Below are 20,829 nucleotides of genomic sequence, written 5' to 3' on the forward strand. Positions count from 1 at the left end.
CGCAAGCTGATGATTTATTTCTAAGCCTGTCTCATGAAATAGAATATGACGCGACCTGTCTGTCTCCCTCAGTGACGCTCCTTTGTGCACAGTGGGAGGGAAACGCTTTTCAGTATTGAGTCAGACAGATAGAGACCCCCCCTGGCGGCAGTGATCTGTAACTGCACAGGTTGTGTGTGTGTGTGTGTGTGTGTGAGAGAGAGAGAGAGAGAGAGAGAGAGAGAGAGAGGAAAATGGGTGGACGGAAAGTCCCCGTGTGGAAATCCCCTTGACTTGGGCCGTTTCCTTTTTTTTTTTTTAACAAAAAAAAAAAACTGTCTTCAGCGGACGTTTGTACTCTTTTGAAAGGCTTCGCAAGCTGCGGGGGCTCCAAAATAGATCTGGTTCTGAAGGAAAGAGAAGGTTGAATGGCGCCGAGGACCGCTGCGGTGAGGCTGAGTGAAGTGGCTGAGAGAGGACTAGCCTGAGCATCCGGGAGGGCTTTGTTATTACCCCGACATATTACACAGGTAAGACACCCGTCCTCCCTCCCTGTGCCTCCCCATGTGGACGGCATTTCTCGCCGAGGGGGTGAGACTTGCTGGGCACAACACGTCTGGGCCTTGAGTAATGTATGGTCGTGTTTCTGGGGACATGGAGGAAGCTTGAAGCCTGCTCACGACAGTGGCTTTGACAGCCATTGTTTACAAAGACGTCACCCTCAAGCGGATTACAGGGCATTTAAACAGCCAAATGTGGCATCGGCGCCGCTGCACGGTGTCGATACCTGCGGCGTGAGACGCGATTCAACGCTACATTGTTTCAAAGGTAGTTGTCATTGGAATTACGTAAGCCTTTAACGTCAGCAAAGTCTCCTGTTATTGTGTTTTTGTGTAGCCAGCCATCCTAAACTGCAGCGCCCACCGCTGTGCCACTGTCTGCCTGCCTGCCGAAAGTCTTCCACGGGGGCCGACACGCCAAACAGCGATTGGCGATTGGTCTCAACGCGCTCGCTGACATCCAGGAGTTTGTCGTCTAGTTCCTCATGTGACTGAGTAGCCCTTTAGCATTGGCCTAGTGTGTTGTTGCACCTGCTGCTGTTTGGGTAGTGAAGGCACCGAGGCCACTATAAGCTAAGTGTTCAGGTGTTGCCGTTGGGAACTTGAGCAGTATGCACTGACCGGCAGCGTCTAAATGGTTGACTTGGAGATGCGGTTGCAAGTCAAAAAGTCAGCAAAACTCCAGGCTTACGTGCTGACCATCACTTTTCACTTCCTGTGAGCTGGTAATGTGCGGACTGTCTCTTCATTTTGGGTGAAATGTTCCTTTAAAAAAGATTTAAACTCTTACTGTGTTCTTTTGCAAAACTTTCTACAAAACTGTCAGGCTGGACTTTGAACCTTAATACTTTTAATTACCAACAATAATAGGCTGTAGCTTTAAGTATCGAAACTGTAAATTACTGCATGTTGGCATTATAGTCATATTCTTAGGCTTGATTATTTATCCTTCATACTGAAATTTCCTGCCTTAAATCAGAAAACTTTGCAAACTTTAGGTTGTTTTATTCAGGTGCGACTCTTTTATAGCTGCTTCTGTTATGATGACAGATTTATTCAAAGGTTTCCATGTTTTGTTGGATGGAAAATAGAAATGTTTACCTTCCTCACACTGTGGAATTGAGAGTAGTGTTGTTTTGGTATTGGTACTGCCACGGGTATCTGAATTTTTCTAACAATTGCTTGCCTTATCCTGTGCGTTAAACAAAGACTCAACACGGGCCCACAGTTTTGCCCTCTAGAGAAAGGTGTGGGTGAGGGACAAGACCTTGGAGTAGTCAGTGTGACCTTCCACCCAAGCCTGGGAAGCCCTGGTTGGCCTTCAGTTTATGGCTGGAAAACACCAGTTTATTGTGCTTTGAGCTCAGTGGGGACACTGGGATGCCCTTTTGGGGGAATCTCTCAAAAACCATCAAGACAAAAAGGAGAATTAAAAGAACACACAAGGGCACAAAGTGTTCTTTGTGTACATTATTCTATTTGGCCCACCAGAAACTCCAGTGAAAAAGCACCAGCCTCCACAGTGGGATGATCCTGTATGTTGGGTGGTTTCCCGAACAAACTGTAAATTAAGTTGTGTCTTGAGTCTCAATTAACAAGGAAGGGGACTCTCCACTGAAAATTTCCCACCAGTCCCATCAGTTTATCCTCTTCTTTTCGTCTGTAGTCTACTGTGAAATAACACATCCACTCTCCTACCCCCCTTTTCTCCATCTAGTTTCCACGTTGTTCGGTCATCGGTGGTTGGTGTCTCCTCCTCCTCCTCCTGCTCCTTTCCTCCTCCTTGTTCCTCTTCCTCCCCACCTTCCGTCCACCTGGCCACCCATACGCCATGTCGCAGGGTCAGAATTTCCTCCCCAAGTTCCTGTTTGTCTCCAACCTGCTGAAGGCGGTGAAGATCCGTCAGCGAGTGCCCAACGACGTGGTGAAGCCGGCTGCCAGTGGCGGTCTGATGCACCACCTGCGGGGTATGCACAGATACACTCTGGAGATGATCGCCATGAACCACTTCCCGCAGGCCTTCAGGGAGGTGGTGCAGGCTGCTATCCTGGACCGAGCCATGCAGGCCTCATTGGAGCAGGAGAAGAAGCTCAATTGGTGTCGGGATGTGAAGAAGATGGTGCCCTTACGTACTAATGGTAAGAAAGATTTTTTACTGATGTTTAGGAATTGTATTGGAATCTGGAGTCTCCAGTAAACCAGGTTTCTATGATTTTCTTACTTTTGAGGATGTGAGATTTTTTGTGAGGTTTTGGGAAGTTTTATCAGTGGTTTAAATTTGGGTTTTGTGAAGCAGGAGGTGCAATTAATACAAGGTTCTACAGATTCAACAGTTGGCTACAGGGCTGATGTCAAACTTTTGTCCCTTGACATCAGAAACTGCAGCAACCTTCATCGCTCAGGGGGGAGGATATGTTTTGCTTTGGTTTCATTTTCTATGATAGAGAAGGTGTGTATTTATGAACCAGGACTATTTGATATGTAAATTCTGAGATGTCATTACTCACAAGCAGGATTACTGTAAATGACAACAATCGAGGGACACAAGTTCCGCTTTCACATACATTCATTTAACAGCCCCCTTGGTTTTACTGTGCCGAGCTGAGTGTTTGAGTTCAGTCAGCCCATTGCTAAGTCATGTTTTCTGTTACGTGGATGTTGTAACACGGGAACATCCCAGGGTAGGCAAACATTCAGACATGGGCCTGATTACTTATGATCAAAGCTCTGTACTGGGAAATTCTCTGCCGTCACATGCAGGACTGTTATTTACTGTCGATGATGTTTCAGACCCAACTGTTTCCACAGTTTTTCATTTACAAGCTTAGGGGTATGTCCCCTCTTTTTCTGTGTAGGTGTGTAAGGAGTGAGAATGTCAGTGGATTGTAAAACATCTCAAATAATTTTACCTTAAGTTCTCCACCTGCCTGAGGTTTACGTCGCTGTCTTTGTGATGTGTCAACTCTCAACAGACCTTGTTAAATCAAATGCGACCAAATCCAACTGTGTCTTGTTGTCTCCGCTGACCTTTTTATCTATATTGCAAGAATTTGAACAAATGTGGTGTGTACATTAGGCTCAGGTCTATTTTTGGGTAAGGGGAAAAAACAGTTTTTGAAGGGAAACATCAGCCATAGCATTCAGAACAGAAGAAGGAAGTGGAAATCAAGCAGTGTTAAGTTTGTCTTAAACATGTGAGTTTCCAAAGGAAATAGTTTCTTCTTTCGTATATGAGGCAATTGGCACTTAACAGTGACAAATTCTATATCAGTCTAATCTCAGAATTTGCTTAGAATAGTAAATGGATGGATGAGGAAGTCGCTTGATATTTTGCATTCTGTTCTCATTCTTGTTTTTCGTAAACAGTGAAACTTTTTTGCGCTGGGTCCTGCCGATTCTGAAGTTAGTAATTACTGAAGGAGTTACTGTAATGCTTATCAACCAGTGGTTCCTCTTCAGAAAGACCCCTGAATTGATGACAAACTCTTCTGACTTCCGCTGCCAGTAACCTGGATGGAATTTCCTGGCTTGCAAAGATGATGTCAGAGGGATGAGACAGAATTTAGAACTGAGTGTCTAACTCTGAAGGACCCAGACGTGACTTTGAGCAGAGGACGGACAACACACACACACACACAGTGGACTGACTGACTGCTGCTGAGTCACTGGAGCTCAGCAGACAGACACACAGAACGTGAGAGAGCAGAAGTCTGTCATTGAATGTCCAGTTAGAGCAGGTCATATTAATCAAGCTTCTCAGAGTCATAACACTGTTACGAGATCAGTCTTCACATCGTCTGGGACCTAAATTTACCCGTGAGCCCAAAATCTTTTTCTCAGGTCTTCATCTGTGTGAATTTAGAAAAGATTAAAACGTCTCAACTCTTTTCAGTCTTCTTAAAATCCAGCTTCATTCCCTGGTTGAATTAAGAAGTACAACTGACCGTCATAAAAGCAAAAACATCCTTGTTAAATGTTCACTCCCTGGCAATTAAAATGACAGGGCTGTATCCGTTTTCCTGTTTCATGCAACTTTTCCACCCTCTGAAGAAGTGTTATTATTCAGTGCGTCTTCTGTCTTGAATGTCTAGGATGCATCCGAGGGTTTTTCCCAAACAGCATCCCATGTCTGTCATGTGTCCCCAACAGGAGGGATTTGTTCAGCTACAATACACTGACTCTAGATACTGTAATAGCAGAGAGGACACATACACTGTGTTCTGCCTTATAAGTACAGATTTTAGGTTTCTCTTCATAGTACAGTATCCGCATTGTTTGGCACTAAACACCCCAATTCTTTTCAGGACAGAAGCAAAAATAGTTTTGGCCAGGATTTGTTTTGTTGGACTAGTCTTAATAGACAGTTTTCAGACAAAGAGTGTAATAGTGGATGATGACTGACACAGACCTAGAGCCCCTTTGGAAAGCACAACATTGCAAACTTGTATCACCTGGCTGGCAAACAGATGAGGATTATGTCTGGTCCTACACTGGTGTGTTTTCAGGAAGTGTCCCAGCTTGCCACAGAGGAAGTGTCTATATATAGACTGATGGGACCAGCAGACCGTCTTTCATCCTTAGTCGTCAGGCAGCTGAATTCAGGGTCAAAAGTCTGCATGTTTTTGTGCACAAGAGGAACTAATTATACATGCATGTTTGGGCTTTTGTGCCTATTTTTGTATGCCTGCATATGTATCTCTGTTGAGGATGTTGCTGTTGAGGATGCCTTTTCTCTCTAGACAGTCATGCATTTTATTTTTTTGTTCAGTGTGATGCAAGAGTGCCGAAATGCAACAACAGCTAGCTAGTCTGAAATAGAAGCGGATGTGCTTTTTCTCAAAGTACAGTGGCATGTTCCTTTGGTTGAATGAAAACAACTGGGTCTCAAATTACAGTCCCCCTTGTACCTCAGGTAATGTTATTTTGAGAAATCAGATCACCGTTTGGCCCATGACACTAATCATGGGGTTGTAGAATGCAGGTCACAAAGGTTGGTTCTAGAAATGTGAATAACTGTTAGATTAGGATTATCTTGGTCTGAAGGTTTCATTTGATACGGCAGTATTATACAGAGGGAGGTGTGTATGCTTCAGGTGCGTGTGAAGTCCTTCCAGGTAAACATCAGTGAAACGAGCTGCAGATCACAAAGATAGAGAGGAATATACACATTACTGTACCTATGTGTAGGTTTGCGCATGTGACTGCACGTTATCTCAGTGTTCACTAATCATAGCCTTCATCGGGTGTTGATAGCAGTAGTTAAAAAGATAACATTCCATCCTGTCCAAGCCACGCCCTGGTGGAAAGTCCAGGACCAGCTGAGTAGCACTGATGCGTTGGGATCATAGGAGGGGAACACACGCACACGCACAAAAGGCAGAAGTTAGCGCAGGGAAATTCCTATGTTTAGTGTGGCAACAGGGTTTTTTTTTTTTTTTTTTTTAGAGCTACACGCATTGACAAACACGGGCTCTCCTGTTTCACAATGAGAAAAAGACCCAGTGCTGCCATAGGAGACTAAATAAAATTCCATGATTTTTAGTTGCCCCCGCTCCCTCACACACAAATGACTCTGGATGGTTAGTTGAATATAAAAGAAGTAGATTTCCTTGACGTGACCCAAGACATATTGTTGGAGATTTTCTGAGCAGATTAAGATATTAAAGGAGAGACATTTCATTTTTCAAAAATGTATTTCAGGTAAATTAAGGGCCATTTTTGGCAAGCCAGCTGGGTAGAAGCTGAGCTTTGTCTGTAGTGTGTGCGAACTTTCAGACATGTGAGGGTCATATAATAGTCTAGACACCAGATAGTGCTACAACCAACCCGACAAACTGGAAATCCCCAGACTTTTGTTACGCTTGTGTGTGTGCACACAGCAGTCTGTTTTGTTTGCTGTGTGTACACTGCATTTGCATGTACACGGACACATGCACAATTTTAGATGTTTGTGTCCCATGTATGAAATAAACTACCCGTAGTGCTAATATTGTATGTGTTTGCCTGTGTGTGTGTTTCCAGGAGATGGGAACTGTTTGCTCCACGCGGCCTCTCAGTACATGCTGGGAGTTCAAGACACAGACCTGGTGCTTCGGAAAGCCCTGCATGGTGTTTTGAAAGAGACGGACGCTGGTGTTTTTAGAGCTCGCTTCCAGGCAGAGCTTCTCCAGTCCCAGGAGTTCACCGAGACTGGACTCCGATACACCACCATGGTAGGAAGATTAGACAAATTAAAAGATTAGACAGGTTAAAAGCCTTTTTACATTACCTTGTATTAAGATGACTTCTAAACGGCAGAAGTCTGAGCTAAAACAAATACAACCTATTGGGACAGTAAATTTGTCTTCTGCATCCTTGTATGCAACCTGAACATAGATTTTTACATGCAAAAAAAATTATGGCGTGATTAAACTCAAATTCAATTCATTACACAAGTGTTCACAATTTTATCTACTAACTGCTTGTGTGTGTGTCTTTGCTGTCACAGAACTGGGACGAGGAGTGGGAAAAGATTGTGAAGATGGCGTCTCCGGTCTCCAGTAGCAACGGCCTCCAGTTTGACTCTCTGGAGGACATTCACATCTTCATCCTCTCCAACATTCTCCGCAGACCCATCATCGTCATCGCAGGTAATCACTTGTTATCATCTCAAAGTATGTTTATTGCTTCTTGTTAGCCAACAGAAACTCACTGGTCTTGTATCAACAAGTCTGTTAGTGGAGAAGGTGAGGGTATAACCATCAGAGCCTCAACATTTTTCTGTCAGTTGTTTTGAAGTCTTCATGGTGTTTGATTTCACTGAATCACCTCCCAGCTATGTTGGTTAGCAGATGTTGAGTTGATATTGTGCTTTATAAACTGGTGGGTATGTATGCAGAAACTTGTGTTAAACCATATTTGAGTTTCTCATGTTGTTGTTCTTGTTGTGCATTAGACAGTTTAATCTAAAGTTTCTGTACTGGCACTCTGCATGAGTGATAAGCACTGCTTGCATTATTCACCGACGAACCTACAAACAATATGTCCTAGAAAAACATGTTCTGAAAACACATTTCACAGTCATTTTTTTAAATCACTAGTAACTCAAGTCATTGTCCTTCCAACAGACCAGGTGGTCAGGAGTATGAAATCTGGCTCCTCCATCTCTCCTCTGAATGTGGGTGGGATCTATCTGCCGCTACACTGGCAGCCCACAGAGTGCTACAAATACCCAATAGTGCTTGGCTACGACTCCCAGCACTTTGCACCCCTCATCACCATCAAAGACAGTGGTCCAGGTAGGAAACACTAATAGACTGGTGTTATGTAGCTGACACAACTAAAGAAAAAAGACAAAGGCCTGATTTGAGGTTGCTCGTGTTTTTATTTCTATGTGACGTCTTGGTCTGCCTTTCCTAGAGATCCGAGCAGTACCGCTGAGCAACCCAGGACGGGGGGATTTTGAGGAGTTGAAGGTTCACTTCCTGATGGAGAAAGAACAGCAGCAGAAAGAGAAGCTTCTCAAAGACTACCTGGTGCTGGTAGAGATCCCTGTCATAGGCTTGGGCTGCAACGTTTTGATCAATGTCAACGCTGCGAGGTACTTACAGACTTTAAGCTTTGTCCCCTAAATGAACAAAGAAAAGAGAGGGAAGAGAAGGGAGAGTCTTGGCCATAATGTTAAAGGCAGTTTTGCATGCTGTGACAGGAACAGAGAACAGAGAACTTTTTTTTTAAGATTGATGATCACAAATATTGTAATTTCAATGGTTTTATGATTTATGTGCAGTTAAGAACCACATTGTATGTCTCTGTCCTAAGGCTGGATGAGGGCAATCTTCCTGAAGACATGAACCTGATGGAGGACTACCTGCAGCTTGTCAACCATGAGTACCAGCGCTGGCAGGAGGACAAGGAGCAGGCGTGGGCCGCCCAGCCACAGCGCCCACCCCCCTTTTCCGTGTCCCAGCTCTCCCTCATCGAGATCCGCTGTGCCACACCACGATGCACCTTCTATGTCTCTGTTGACACGCAGCCTCATTGTCACGAATGCTTTGAGAAGCGACAGGCCACTACTGGTGGTGGAGCAAGGATAGAAGGGGTGGTACAGACCAAGGGAGGAGGGGTACAAGGAGGGGTAGGTGTGATAGGGGGATCAGAGACTGAGGTGAGCTCTAGAGGAGCCCGAAGCAGCAGCCCCCCATCCTCCTCATCTGGGAGAGGGGTGGTTTTATCCAGCCCCCGCTCAGCCCCACCCACTGCTCCCAGCCTCAGCTTGTACAGTGAAACTCATGCCATGAAGTGCAAGACACCCGGCTGCCTCTTCACCCTTAGTGTAGAGCACGATGGACTTTGCGAGCGCTGCTTCAACTCCAGACAGAACCATGGACCCCCTGGAGCTGGAACGGCTGCTACAGGACTCCCAGGCCCCAATGGGGGGCCTATAGTCCCCCTCCCAGCCCAGGGCTCCGGCTGGACCCAGTGGGGGGGCTGTGAGACAGAGACAGAACGTTGCAGCATGTGTAGACAGGAGGCGTTCAGGATATTCAATGGCCTGTGTCCACCCTGCATGCAGAGACAGCAGGCTCCAGAGAGGGGAGAGCCACAGCAGAGCAACCCCAGAACTGAGGCCTTGAATTCAGCTTGGATCCAGGCCAGAGATGCTGAGCGGCCATGCCTCACCCTAACCCCAGGGCACACCTCAGCCTGGCAGACCCCTCTGGCCAAGCCTTGTAAAAGAACTGGATGCCAGTTCTTTGGGACACGGGAGAAGTTGGGTTACTGCACTATTTGCTACGTAGACTATCAGACCAACCACCGTAAGTCCTGAAATTAAACTGAAAAGTTTTGTTTGTTTGTATTATTTGAAATGTTTAAATGGATTTTTGTTTTTCTTAACTCAAATTTTAAATCATACAGGACATTGCTTATGTTAGTCACTGTCTGTTTCAGACATGACCCCTCCCCCTGCCCTGGTCCAGAGCCGGCATGGTTTGGAGGCAGGCTTCCAGAATGCCTCACGATGTCGTGGGACTGGGTGTGGTGCAGTTGGCAAGGCAATGCTGGAAGGCTACTGCGACAAGTGCTACGTCAAGGAGCAAAGCGCACGGCTCAACCAAGTTGCACATCCTCCTCCTCTAGTCGTGGTAGGGGTCTGCCATACCTTCTTAACTCTGTCTCCTTCGCTATACTGCGCTTGACCTTCGTCATCTACTTTTTGTGTCTTATTCTTCTTTTATTTGTCTTTCTTTTTATGTGATTCTTGCTTTGATTTTCAGTTCCCAATTGACCTTTGTTCTCTTTCTCTTTGCTCCCCTTTTTGCTCTCTGTTCAAAAAGCGTGACCGAGCAGCCAAACCCAGATCTTCACAGCAATCCCAGACCCAGACCCAGACCCAGACACAGTGCCGGCGAAGTGGCTGCAGTAATGTGTCCCCAGGTTGCACAGACCTCTGCCCAGAGTGCCACACACGAGGCCAGGGCAGAGAGGTGGGCAGGCGGGCGCAGGCGCCCAAGGAAAAGTCCAAGCAGCGTTGCCGGACGCAGGGCTGTGACCACTACGCCAACCAAGAGAAACAGGGCTACTGCAATGAGTGTGACCACTTCAAACAGATTTACCGCGGCTGACCACATACGTACCCATGCACGCAACGACGATGATGACACATCGCTAGCACGCTAGAGCCGCTGCCCTGCTGTGGGCGCCCCATGCCAGTCAATGCACCTCTGATACTAACTAACCAACTAACTAACTAGCTAGTGACTAACTAGTAACCTTATGGCCTGAAAATCAAACCCCCCATGTAGAATGTGAAGAGAGATTGTGTGTACGTGGGGGGAGGGGGTGAGTGTGTGTGTGTGTGTGTTCGCAGTAGACATGGCCTCCAGAATACCTCTTTGTGCAATTATTATCATCTGATGTGCCCTGTGCACTTACACGGTGAGAGGTTTGGCTACATGTCAGAGCAACTGACTTAACTCTTGTGTACAATATGTATTTAGAGGTACGTAGTGAATCGTGCCGGACAAAATGATTGTATGTTGACATAATGAGAAGCATCTGACATTGCTTTCTAGACCACAGCCAAGGATTTATACCCCCCGTCTGTCTGTCTGTCTTAACCCATCTGTGTATCTGTCTGCCTGTCTGTCTAGCATTTGCTCTGTAGAGTGAGGGATGCAGTAGTTGGGGAAGCCCAGCAACAAATCTTGTGGAAGTAGTAAGCAGAAGTGAGGCAAACTGGGCCAAAGCAAAGCAAGTGAAGTGCTAGAAATTAAATAAAATGTTTAGCTTCGTTCTCCAAAATCACTCATTTATGTCCTCCCACAGTAGACAAAGATTTGCCAAAAAAAGGCTCTTGCAATCAATATTGTAAAATTAGCAAGAATTAATTTTCTTCCATTAGTCAGTCGATAGCGCTGTTAGTTTATATTTTGAAGTAAATTAACCTTAGTATTGTTATTTATCTGTTATATGAAATTATCATTGTGAATTGCTTGATATGGAAAGTAAGAACAGACCATGTGTCTAAACAGTGCAAGACAGACAGGGCAGGCCCCTGCTAGTTTTGGTGCTACATGTACAGAAATACAAGCCTCTCCATTGTAGCCAACATGCTGGCGGTGTCAGCGGACAGAAGGCAGAGAACACAGTAGAGACAGGACTCATTCTCTTTCTATTCCTCCTTTCCTTCCTCTTATTTCCCCTTCTCTCCTATAAAACAGATCTGTTGCCTTGGACATTGTTTTCCTGTTTACTTACCACTTAAGCACCTAGAAACGCAGAGACACATGCACACACATACCTACACATGCGCACACAAATGTAGTAGTTCCAGTCCTGTCAAAAGGGGATTGCCAACTATAGAGAGAACTGAGAACATAATGACGGCTGAATTCTGGATGATTATCCACCTTAACACCACATACACACATATGCACACACATGCACATGCAAACAGCTCTGAGAGATTGTATGCGCCCCACCCCAGCCTGAGGTGATGTCTAGGTAAACAACCCCACAGAGAATGCATTCCTCTCTGCTTCACTCCACTGGATGTGCCAAGGCGACAATTTCAAAACTTCAGAGAGCAATCCCATTGCCTGCTTTGGCTAATCTTGTTTATCTGAATGTGTTTTGTGCTGTTGCTGCTCCAACAGCACAATATTGGGGCTGATCCTCGATAAGTTTTGCCTTTAAGTAGTGATTAAAATTTTATGGACCAGAGGGGCCTGATCAGTGGTCCTGGATCAGTGCTCCCACCTATAAAATGCTTTTGTGAATATGGATCTTGGTCCATATCGTTGGACCTTCTAACCCGATGCCTCATCTCCAACACACACACACACACAACGCGCACATGTGTGCGCCTGGAATACGCAAAACTGACATTCCTGTTTTGTTGTTTTTTTTCCCTTTTTTTAATTTTGGAATTTTTTATTGTATTTTGATATATTTGGTTTTATTTCTGCCAAAAGAAAAAGAATACATGTGCCATCAATCGCCAAACAGTTGTTGTTACCTCCTTAAAAATGGCCAGCCTGGACAATACTGAACTAACTAGAGTGCCACAGATAGACATCTCCAGTTCTGTGTAAGAACAGATTAGAGCATGTCAAGCTCTCTCATGTTAAAAATCCCCAAATGGGCACCACGAATGTCTATTTTATCCAAATACGAAGAAATATTTATCTACAGAGATAAACCTTGAGCATAAAACGTTTATCTAAGGAACTCAAAGTATCTGTGATATGAACTGCAACAGCTATTTCCCTCATACTTCCGCTGAAGAAATAACCTGCAGTAGGCAGATGTCCATCTGTGGCTGTAGTTAGGAAAGCATAGACAAACAGGCTCTCGGTCTGCCTTTTCATTCAACTGTATCTAAAGCTGTCAGGCCAGCCCATGTGTTGACGGCCTGTTCGTAGATCTCTGTGTGCTTTAATCACCTCTAGACAAACCTTAATCAATTAAAGGCCAATTTGTGGTCAGCTCATCGGGAACCCTTAACAAGGTTTCAGGGCTCTGACCAAGTTTGACTGGGAGATGATCACATAAGTTGCACATGACTTGTCTAAGCTGCTGAGGCATTTAGGAATGGTACTCCGACTCGCTTAGGGACATTCCAACAGTAGGAAGAGCATCCAATTAAGAGCAGAAGGTGTAACAAAACATGCAAATGGTGTGGAAGTTTCTTTGTGTGACCTTTCGACAATAGGGTATTGTATGAAAAAAAGCCTGGTTTTATTTGTTAAGTATTTATTCATATCAAGATATCTGTATTGTGTGATTCAATAATTATTTATATGTCGTCCTGAAATGAATTATTTTTATTAAGAAATCTGAAATCTGTCTGATGTGGTTCTTGTTTGTGTAGTGTGTATGTGTGTGGGTGTGTGTGTGTGAGGTATGTGTGTGTGTACTTGTACATAAATCTTTGTGAGGACCAAATTCAACATAGACCTTACGGACTGAGGACATTTTGGTCAGTCCTCACAACTTTGAAGGGCTGTTTGAGTTTGAGTTTAAGAATTGGTTTTAGGGTTAAGGGCAGAATTTGGTTTTGGTAAGGGGTAGATTCAGAACTAGATTCAGTTCAGAAGGGTAAGGTTAGGGTAAGGGGCAAGGGAATGCATTATGTTAACGAGTGTCCTCACAAAAGTGTAAGTACAAGTATGTGTGTGTGTGCATGTGTACCTGGTTAGGAGAGACAGAGAAATGTGTGCATGTACGTGCACTATCATAGAATATGTTTATGCGACACAACCATGTGTGCTTCCCTAGAAGCACTTGCACATACAGAATGCTTGTGTCCTATTTCAGATTTCGACATTGCACCCTTATTACAGCATTGCCTCTCTCTGCTACACTGTGTATTGCCTAAATCTGTTTTTGCCCGAAAAGAAAAAGCTCACTATTGGCACCGAATCCATCACCAGTGTAGGAAGTGCAGTGGGTGCTGCAAAAAGCCATCAGATAACTGATCACAAAGGCCTGGTTTAAATGTGGCAGAGTGCACTATTTTCCCATGCTTAACTGGGTTAACTCTTTTTCTTCTCTCCGCCTCCGTTGTCACACATTTCCATACTAAAAAGTTCAAATGATGATGTTTTTCTTAGGTGCTTTTTTTCATCTCTATTCAGTTCTTTCCAGGCTTATGTTAGAGCGTCATGTTAAAAAAAAAAAAAAAAAAATGGGAACCCCCACCCTTACACAGTTTGCTCAGGAGGAGTGGATCATGCAGTGGGAGGGGGGAGTTTGGAGACAGGGGAGATATGGCGGAGACAGGTGGGGAATTGGTAATAAATTATATATATGGCAGGGCAGAGGTGACATTTAACAAGCATAGGACTACAGGCTTGTGCGTGGGCTTTCTCTCAACCTACAGCACCTACCACAGTCAGATTGGTAGGCTGATGTGGTTTCCTGGAAATACCCCGGCATGCAAACACTCCCTAGTACAACTGCTCCTTTGCAGACGAGCATTGTTTCTCTTGACGTGTGTGAGTGCTTCACTGATGCGGTGCAGCAAACCTTCCTATGCAACCGTCATGTAAAAATGATTCTATGAAGGAATCATGACTTAAAAGATAAGAACTTGTAAGTTCTTATGTTGTCATTACCAAAGATCTGTGGTAAAAAAAAATCACAGAGCACACACTGCAACATGCAGTGCCAAGAAATATTGTTCACTTACATGACAAATTCTGGAAATAAGGCTTTTCAAATTGATGTTACAACGAAGTCTGTTCTACCGTAATGGATTAGATCTAACAATACTCTTCACTGGTCTAAAACATAAATATCAGTCGTTTATTTCTCGAGTTCTGAAAATCAGTTCACTTTGAATCAGAAATTTGGACTGAAGAGGTCAAAATTCCAGCAACACTTGTGGTATAAAGAAAAATGTAATTGTTTTGGGTTAAGGTTTATTATATATCTAGCCCATTATATTTCAGTCCTCATTTCCTGTCTACATGATACAACCTTAGAATGATAAATAAATGGTAATTTAATGTCTAAGCCTGATTAACCTGTTTGGGGGCCTTGGGGCAAGCATTTGCTTTTGGCCTCCCATTGACCCTGTGACATCCACTCTCTGTGCATTGTGTAGTTTCTAGCCAGTAATCCTACTGTATTCTTGTGTAATACTACCTGGGCCCAGTGACTCTGTGCCTTAGTTTGTGCTAATTTGATTAAACACAACTGCAACAAAGTGCAGGACCTACCTTTGTTAAAATCATAATTTTAACCTGTAACACAGCAGACTATTTTATAAGCAGCTCATTAGTTTTGTATGAAAAAGTGGATGTGGATTCATGAAGTAGCATAAAACTGAAATACTCTGATAAAGTGCAGGTTCCTAAAAATGGTACTTAAGTACAGGACTACATGAATCACTGTAAAGGGTTTCAGGCCGGAAAGACCACAGTAAACCCAAATTTACACAACAATTGAACCAGCTGATCTTGAAGCCATTTCACCCGAGCTCCATTTGAGCTGTCTCAATAAACCGTGAATGAAATCTCAGCACAATGTCTGTTTATGAATGAACCCACCGAAGTCTGACTCACTGCCTCTTCTCCTGAAAACCTAAATGTTGCAAAAATCAAAAGTACAGACGAGACTCTTTCGAAAGGAAGTCATCTGTTATTGTGCAATAGGAAGAGGGTGTATCCATGGTTACCTTTGTCCGACCCTTTTGTAAGCAGTAACAAGCGCAGATCTGGGATACACCCTTCCACTAAATAGTGTGTCACACATGCACACACCAACCCCCTCCCCACGCCCCCTTCTCCCATCCCCTCAAAAAAGTTTTTATAGATATGTCATTTAAAACTCCCCCGAGTCTGTGTCATTTTTGCCTGGAACTTGAGGCAGTTCCACATTTAGGTTACAGAGGGTCACAGTGTGTTCTTGTATTGTCAGTCTGTGTTTGACTAAGAATTTCACTCTCAGCTCTTAGCTTGTTAACATAATCCACTAAACTGCAGTACCTGTTTTGTTTCTGTTTACATACAACCACATGAAAAGTGATCTACCCCTTAGTTAGAATTTATAAGAAATATATAAACACTAAAATGTCTATAACACGCTTATATAATTGCAAACAGGTATGCAGTTCATATAAAGTGTTTTTAATGCATTTTTCAACTATAACATAGCTGTAGTTATATTTAGTAATACATGCATGAACGACTTCTCACAGTTTGCCACAGGATTTGTTTAAAACTTAGAAACGTGTGGACAATGCGTGAAGAAATTAGTTGAGAAAAATAGCACTTTGACAAAGAAATTCTTAACTCGAGGTCCACTTGTTAGATTTCCTCTAGGGCTTTCAGCCACATCTCATGGCCTTCATTCACAAACAGTTGTGAACAACTCACAAGAGTTAAAATATCTGTGGAATATTAATAAACACTTTAACAGGTCCTCAGTTTACAATTATAGTCTGTTATAACCTTTTAGTTATTGTTATAAATGCTAAATACAGGGGTTAAAAATAAAGTGTTACCCATTTCTTCATGTGAAATGCCCACAATTTCACCACCAAATGGCCTATTTATGATTTGAAAGTTATTCTGAGTAATCCCACAAGTGATCACCTAGTTGTTCATCTTCTATCAGCAATCCGATCTTGCCTGTGCATATATGGGGGAGTGTTTGATGGTGAGTCATTGGACTGCAAAGATAAGAGAAGTGAAAGTGACAGAAGGCAAGACGCAGAACATCACCACCAGACACCAGGTGATCTTTAACCCTGCAGCTGCAGGACTCTTGGCTTTCTTTGTTTGTAACATTGTTCTCAAATTGTTTTTTCTAAAAGATTTTATCTAGTCAAATCAACTTAATTTTTAGACTGAAAATTATTATTGTCATTTAGATTTTTTTCTCAAAGCTGCAATGAGCTATTCTTGACCACTAGGGTGCACAAACACGCCAAAACACCTTTAAAAGAAACACCTCTGAGATCTGATGAGCCCTCTGAGTTGTTATGGCTAATTTAAAAGGTAGGGCTGGGTAGTTTCAGTACCAAGGCAAGGTTTATTTATATAGCACCATTCATACACAAGGTAATTCATAGTGCTTTACAGATTACAATAAAATCATAGAATAAAAGCAAATCATATAACATTAAAATCATAAATAATAGAATAAAAGAAATATATTAAAGAAATATACCAGTGCCTATCACACCTGAGTTTCTGTGCAGATGTCAAAACAATTTAGATTTTTATTTATTTTTTTAACACTTCACTTTGAGAAATATATAGACGTTGTTCTACAAAACTTGCCTTTTCTTGTGCCCCCTTCAAACAGTCTCTAGTTTGGAGCCCTTCATTCTTTGAGACGTCTATAAGTTGTTAACAGTTCCCCTCTAGATGTCTCCCATGGTTTCATTTAAATGGCTGTTTGATGCCTAAAAAAAAAAGCAAAAGTGATCACCTAGTTGACAAAAGTCCATAATCAAACTGCAGGACTTTTACTTGTGATGGAGCATATTTAAACTATGGTTTTGGTTCTTTTCCTTAAGTAAAGGGTCTCAGTGTTTCTTCCACCACTGAACCCCGGCATTGCAACTGTCTGGTGTATTAAATTGTAATAGACCACAAGGTGGCAGCCAAGAAGCTACTAATTGTGACTACAAACAATGACTACGACTCCCAGCATGCACCAGGAATGGAAAAAGGAAGCCGTTGGCAGATTGTTGCCTCGTTTTGATATTCACGCACAAACTGACTTAACTCCGCGTCGGGGCGGTAACGCAGGCCGCGTTATAGAAAACGAGGACACCGCCCCCGGGACACGCAGGTGTGTTAAAACAAACACATCAACTTTGAGAACCGATGACGTGCGACGTGCGAAATACGGTTGCTGTTGTACTTGTGCAGGTTTGGTTAGCTAGCATGTTTAGTCACTAACATAACGTGAAATAACGCCGATTATAAATCAATGAAACCATCAGATTCAGATAAGGAAGAACCGGAGCAGCTGGGCGTTTATCAAAAGGAACTGAGACGTGAGTGGACGTTTTACCGATTACATTTGCTAACTGAAGTTACTTCACACAATGAGCAGCTAAATGGTAAATAACTGTAACTGTGTTAAAGCTGGGTGTCTTAAAAGGTGAATGCCTCGGTTATAGTCGCAGCGTTAGTTATACCATTTAACACCACTGTTATTAAATATAGGGTAGAGTTAAAAGTGGGATCACTGCCACCTGTTGCTTGTTCTCAGGTCCAAGTTACGAACAAACATCCTGGTAAAAAATTACTCGCTCAGCTGAGGTTACGTTTCCATGAAAACAAACGTGAATCCATCACGCTAAAATTTCTGGTAGCAAACATTTCTTCCACATTTTGTTAGAAAAAAATAAAAATCAATAAAACACAGAAAAACAAAACAAATAGAATTTGTTAAAATGGGCTTTGCTGAATAAGGATGGGTCCTTTTTGCCCTAGCACTGCTTATATGGTAAACATCCGCTCAAGTCTCATGCGGCACAGAAATAATACTGTAAGAGATGTCTGATGTCTTTGTTTATTGGTTTCAGAGCGGGCCAACCAGAGTATCCAGCAGCTGAGTAGTACTCTGGAGCAGCTGAACCCTGATGGAGAGGAGGTGGAGGAGGTCAGAGGCACTGATAGCAGCCTCTTCTCCACCATGGCCGAAGAGGACAATGCAGCATGGAGCCAAAAGACACAGAGTGAAGCAGGTGACTCAGTGAAAATTGTGGAATGGTTGTCTGACAGATACTCAGACCTCATAGTTCACCACCTGGAGATGCCTCTCCACATAATCTCGTTGACAGACAGTTCACAAAACTATAATCTAATGCTTCTTGTGTGTGTGTGTGTGTGTGTGTGTGTGTGTGTGTGTGTGTGTGTGTGTGTGTGTGCATGCTTGTTTGGTTGTCTTTCGGCACTGAAGTTAATCAGCTGAAGAGCCTCCTGCTGAAGCAGTGCAGAGACAATCCTGCTCCTCTCTCTCCTTCAAAGAAACAGTCTCCATCCAAGGTAGAATATGCAGCTTTGACTAAAGATTTAACTGCATTAGACCCAAGGAAATCCTATTACAGAATCATCTGTCATGCTGCGTTCTCCGTACTTAAATGTAATAAGTCATTCAGGCTTTTCCATGATACCAGTATTTTACTTGCCATTCTGCTACCTCATGTTTGATTATCGCTCTTCTTTCCCCTGTTAGAAAGCGCAACAGGAGGGAAAGTCCAGTTTGGATTTGGTTCCAGTGATTCCCAACCAGTTCATTCAACACCTGGAGGCAGAGGTCAAACTCTGTAGGGTATGTGTGTGTGTATGTGTGTGTGTATGTGTTTTTATATTTGCAGTCCTTTTCACCAGTGTATTGATTTGGATGTGTTTTGATTCACATCTGTGTGTGTGTGTGTGACTTCAGGAAGAGCTGCATGGGATGAAACAGCGGATCAGAGTGGTGGTGGTGGAGAATGAGAAACTGCAATCGGAACTCAAATCCAAAACTGCTGATGAATCCCTGAGAGATTACACAATCCCCAACTCCACGGTACTGCGTGTGTGTGAGTGTGTATGTGTGTTTGCATATGAAAAATCATACATTTGTGTGTTTCCGATGTTATGTAAAATGTACATGCAGTCTTACCATCATCTGCATATGAGGACACTTACTATGTCAAATAAAACTTAATACTTGTGGTAGCAGGGATATCATAAGGTGAAGTCAGATGATGCTATTCATTCACACAGAAGAAACAACTTCCATAGACTTAAAAGTTGCCTGAAACAGATGATCCACTGGGATCATTATTATTATTATTATTATTATAATACCCTATATCAGTGTCTATGGTCTCACTGTTAGACAAGTAATTGTGTTGAGTTGAATATTTTCACAACAGTATTGTCATATCGTTATGCTAATCTTTTAACTGTGTTTACCTTTACTGTCCATCACTTGAGACCCAAAGGAAAACAATCACTTAAAAAACTTAAAATGTCACCTATAACACTTAACTGGCACTTATATGTTTAGCGAGTAAATGTTATTACATGCAGCATGCATTGCAAAGTGATCAAAGGAAATGTAAACTACACAGATATGGGTGTTAGTAATCTTAAAATCTAAATTATACTGGTGTTGTTAATTAGGTGATCATCATGCTAAAAGTGGCTCATCACCTGTCCTGATGTGTTCCTCAGGTGAATGAGAGTATGGCAAACAACAGCCATATAACCTCACATACAGGCCACAGCGGGCTGCAGAGAACAGAACACACCACATGGAAAAATGAGCTGGTAGGGATAATGGACCTGTGCTCTCTTCTATTCTAGTTACTGCTCAGTTCTTGTCTTCCATCTCCATCCCATATGGTTATCAGGGATTTATACAGTAAGATAGGTTAGTGTTGTGTGTTCCAAGACAAGACAATTTTGGGAAACTCTCATTTTGCCAGTGTGTTATTTTAAAATTATATATATTCTTCTAAATTGCATCTCCAACTTATGTTGGGCATTCATTTTCAATTTCCCCCATTGAAACGCTTTAAAATGTGATAAACAGCCACAAAAACTGAAAGGAATATATATTGCTAATATTCAAACAATTGTTTTGGAAACATAGTCTCATACCATCCTGTCCTCTTTAATTCACTGCGATCCAAAGCTACGTTGTTTGTTCTGAAAATGTTTGTGTTCCTCAGGAACAATTGAAAGTGATCTACCAAGCCCAGATTGAAAGCTTGGAGGCTCAAGTCATCTCTCTCAGGTCAGTGAACTACTCCAGCTGTGAAGCCACTGTAGCCAGTAACTAAGGCTTTTTCTTTTCTTTTTTTGTTGATTAAGCATTAAAAGAACAGTACTGATCTCCTGCCAAACTCTCACTGTGTTTCTCCATATCTTATCTTTTGAGAACAGAAAGGATCTGTCAGTCAGTCAGAAGGAGTGTGAGGAGGTGAAGGTTCTTTTGAGACACCGGGAGAAGCAGGCTGCGGAGGCACTGAAGGCTGATGGAGCTCCCCGAGTGGCAGGATTGTGTCTGAAGTGTGCACAGCATGAAGCTGTATTGGCTGGGACTCACACAAATCTGCATGTCCAGGCTATTGACAGGCTCACAAAGTCAGTGGTAACACGCTCACCCACACACACAAATACATTCTGCAGATCAGTCGCAAGTTTGCCACAGTGGATCAACTCTTCATACTTGTTTTTTGCATAGCAAAATAGGAAACAAAATGTACAAATACAAGAAATACAAAAAAAGTACCCCCATGTATTTTTTTTCTTTTTCTTTTTTTTTATGCTGGTCGTACATTTTC

The 20,829-nt window shown here is 42.9% G+C and overlaps 2 protein-coding genes across 2 annotated transcripts in view; both read left to right on the plus strand.

Annotated features, from left to right (window-relative positions):
• Positions 1-234: 234 nt before the first annotated feature.
• tnfaip3 (tumor necrosis factor, alpha-induced protein 3) lies at positions 235-12,865 on the plus strand. Its single transcript, XM_041049679.1, has 9 exons — positions 235-509; positions 2,257-2,677; positions 6,561-6,751; positions 7,027-7,168; positions 7,646-7,816; positions 7,938-8,118; positions 8,340-9,337; positions 9,471-9,664; positions 9,857-12,865. The coding sequence occupies exons 2-9, from the start codon at positions 2,371-2,373 to the stop codon at positions 10,142-10,144; spliced, it is 2,472 nt and encodes an 823-aa protein (XP_040905613.1). The 5' UTR covers positions 235-509; positions 2,257-2,370; the 3' UTR covers positions 10,145-12,865.
• Positions 12,866-17,393: 4,528 nt separating this feature from the next.
• Positions 17,394-20,829, plus strand: part of sdccag8 (SHH signaling and ciliogenesis regulator sdccag8) — a 71,337-nt gene continuing 67,901 nt past the window's right edge. The window contains exons 1-8 of the mRNA XM_041049203.1: positions 17,394-17,538; positions 18,073-18,234; positions 18,450-18,535; positions 18,726-18,821; positions 18,936-19,061; positions 19,715-19,810; positions 20,215-20,279; positions 20,429-20,629. Of these exons, the coding sequence (XP_040905137.1) occupies positions 17,472-17,538; positions 18,073-18,234; positions 18,450-18,535; positions 18,726-18,821; positions 18,936-19,061; positions 19,715-19,810; positions 20,215-20,279; positions 20,429-20,629 (899 nt within the window). The 5' untranslated portion in view covers positions 17,394-17,471. The remainder of the gene's footprint in view (positions 17,539-18,072; positions 18,235-18,449; positions 18,536-18,725; positions 18,822-18,935; positions 19,062-19,714; positions 19,811-20,214; positions 20,280-20,428; positions 20,630-20,829) is intronic.

Source organism: Toxotes jaculatrix, chromosome 11, assembly GCF_017976425.1.
Source record: "Toxotes jaculatrix isolate fToxJac2 chromosome 11, fToxJac2.pri, whole genome shotgun sequence".
Classification (NCBI taxonomy): Eukaryota; Metazoa; Chordata; class Actinopteri; family Toxotidae; genus Toxotes; species Toxotes jaculatrix.

What these genes read in the sequence shown, in the direction of transcription:
- tnfaip3 (XM_041049679.1), top strand. Translation starts at nt 2,371, where the DNA reads ATGTCGCAGGGTCAGAATTTCCTCCCCAAGTTCCTGTTTGTCTCCAAC. An exon ending in GACTCCGATACACCACCATG is followed by an intron (nt 6,752 to 7,026) that starts GTAGGAAGATTA and finishes TTGCTGTCACAG; the next exon opens with AACTGGGACGAGGAGTGGGA. An exon ending in ACCCATCATCGTCATCGCAG is followed by an intron (nt 7,169 to 7,645) that starts GTAATCACTTGT and finishes TCCTTCCAACAG; the next exon opens with ACCAGGTGGTCAGGAGTATG.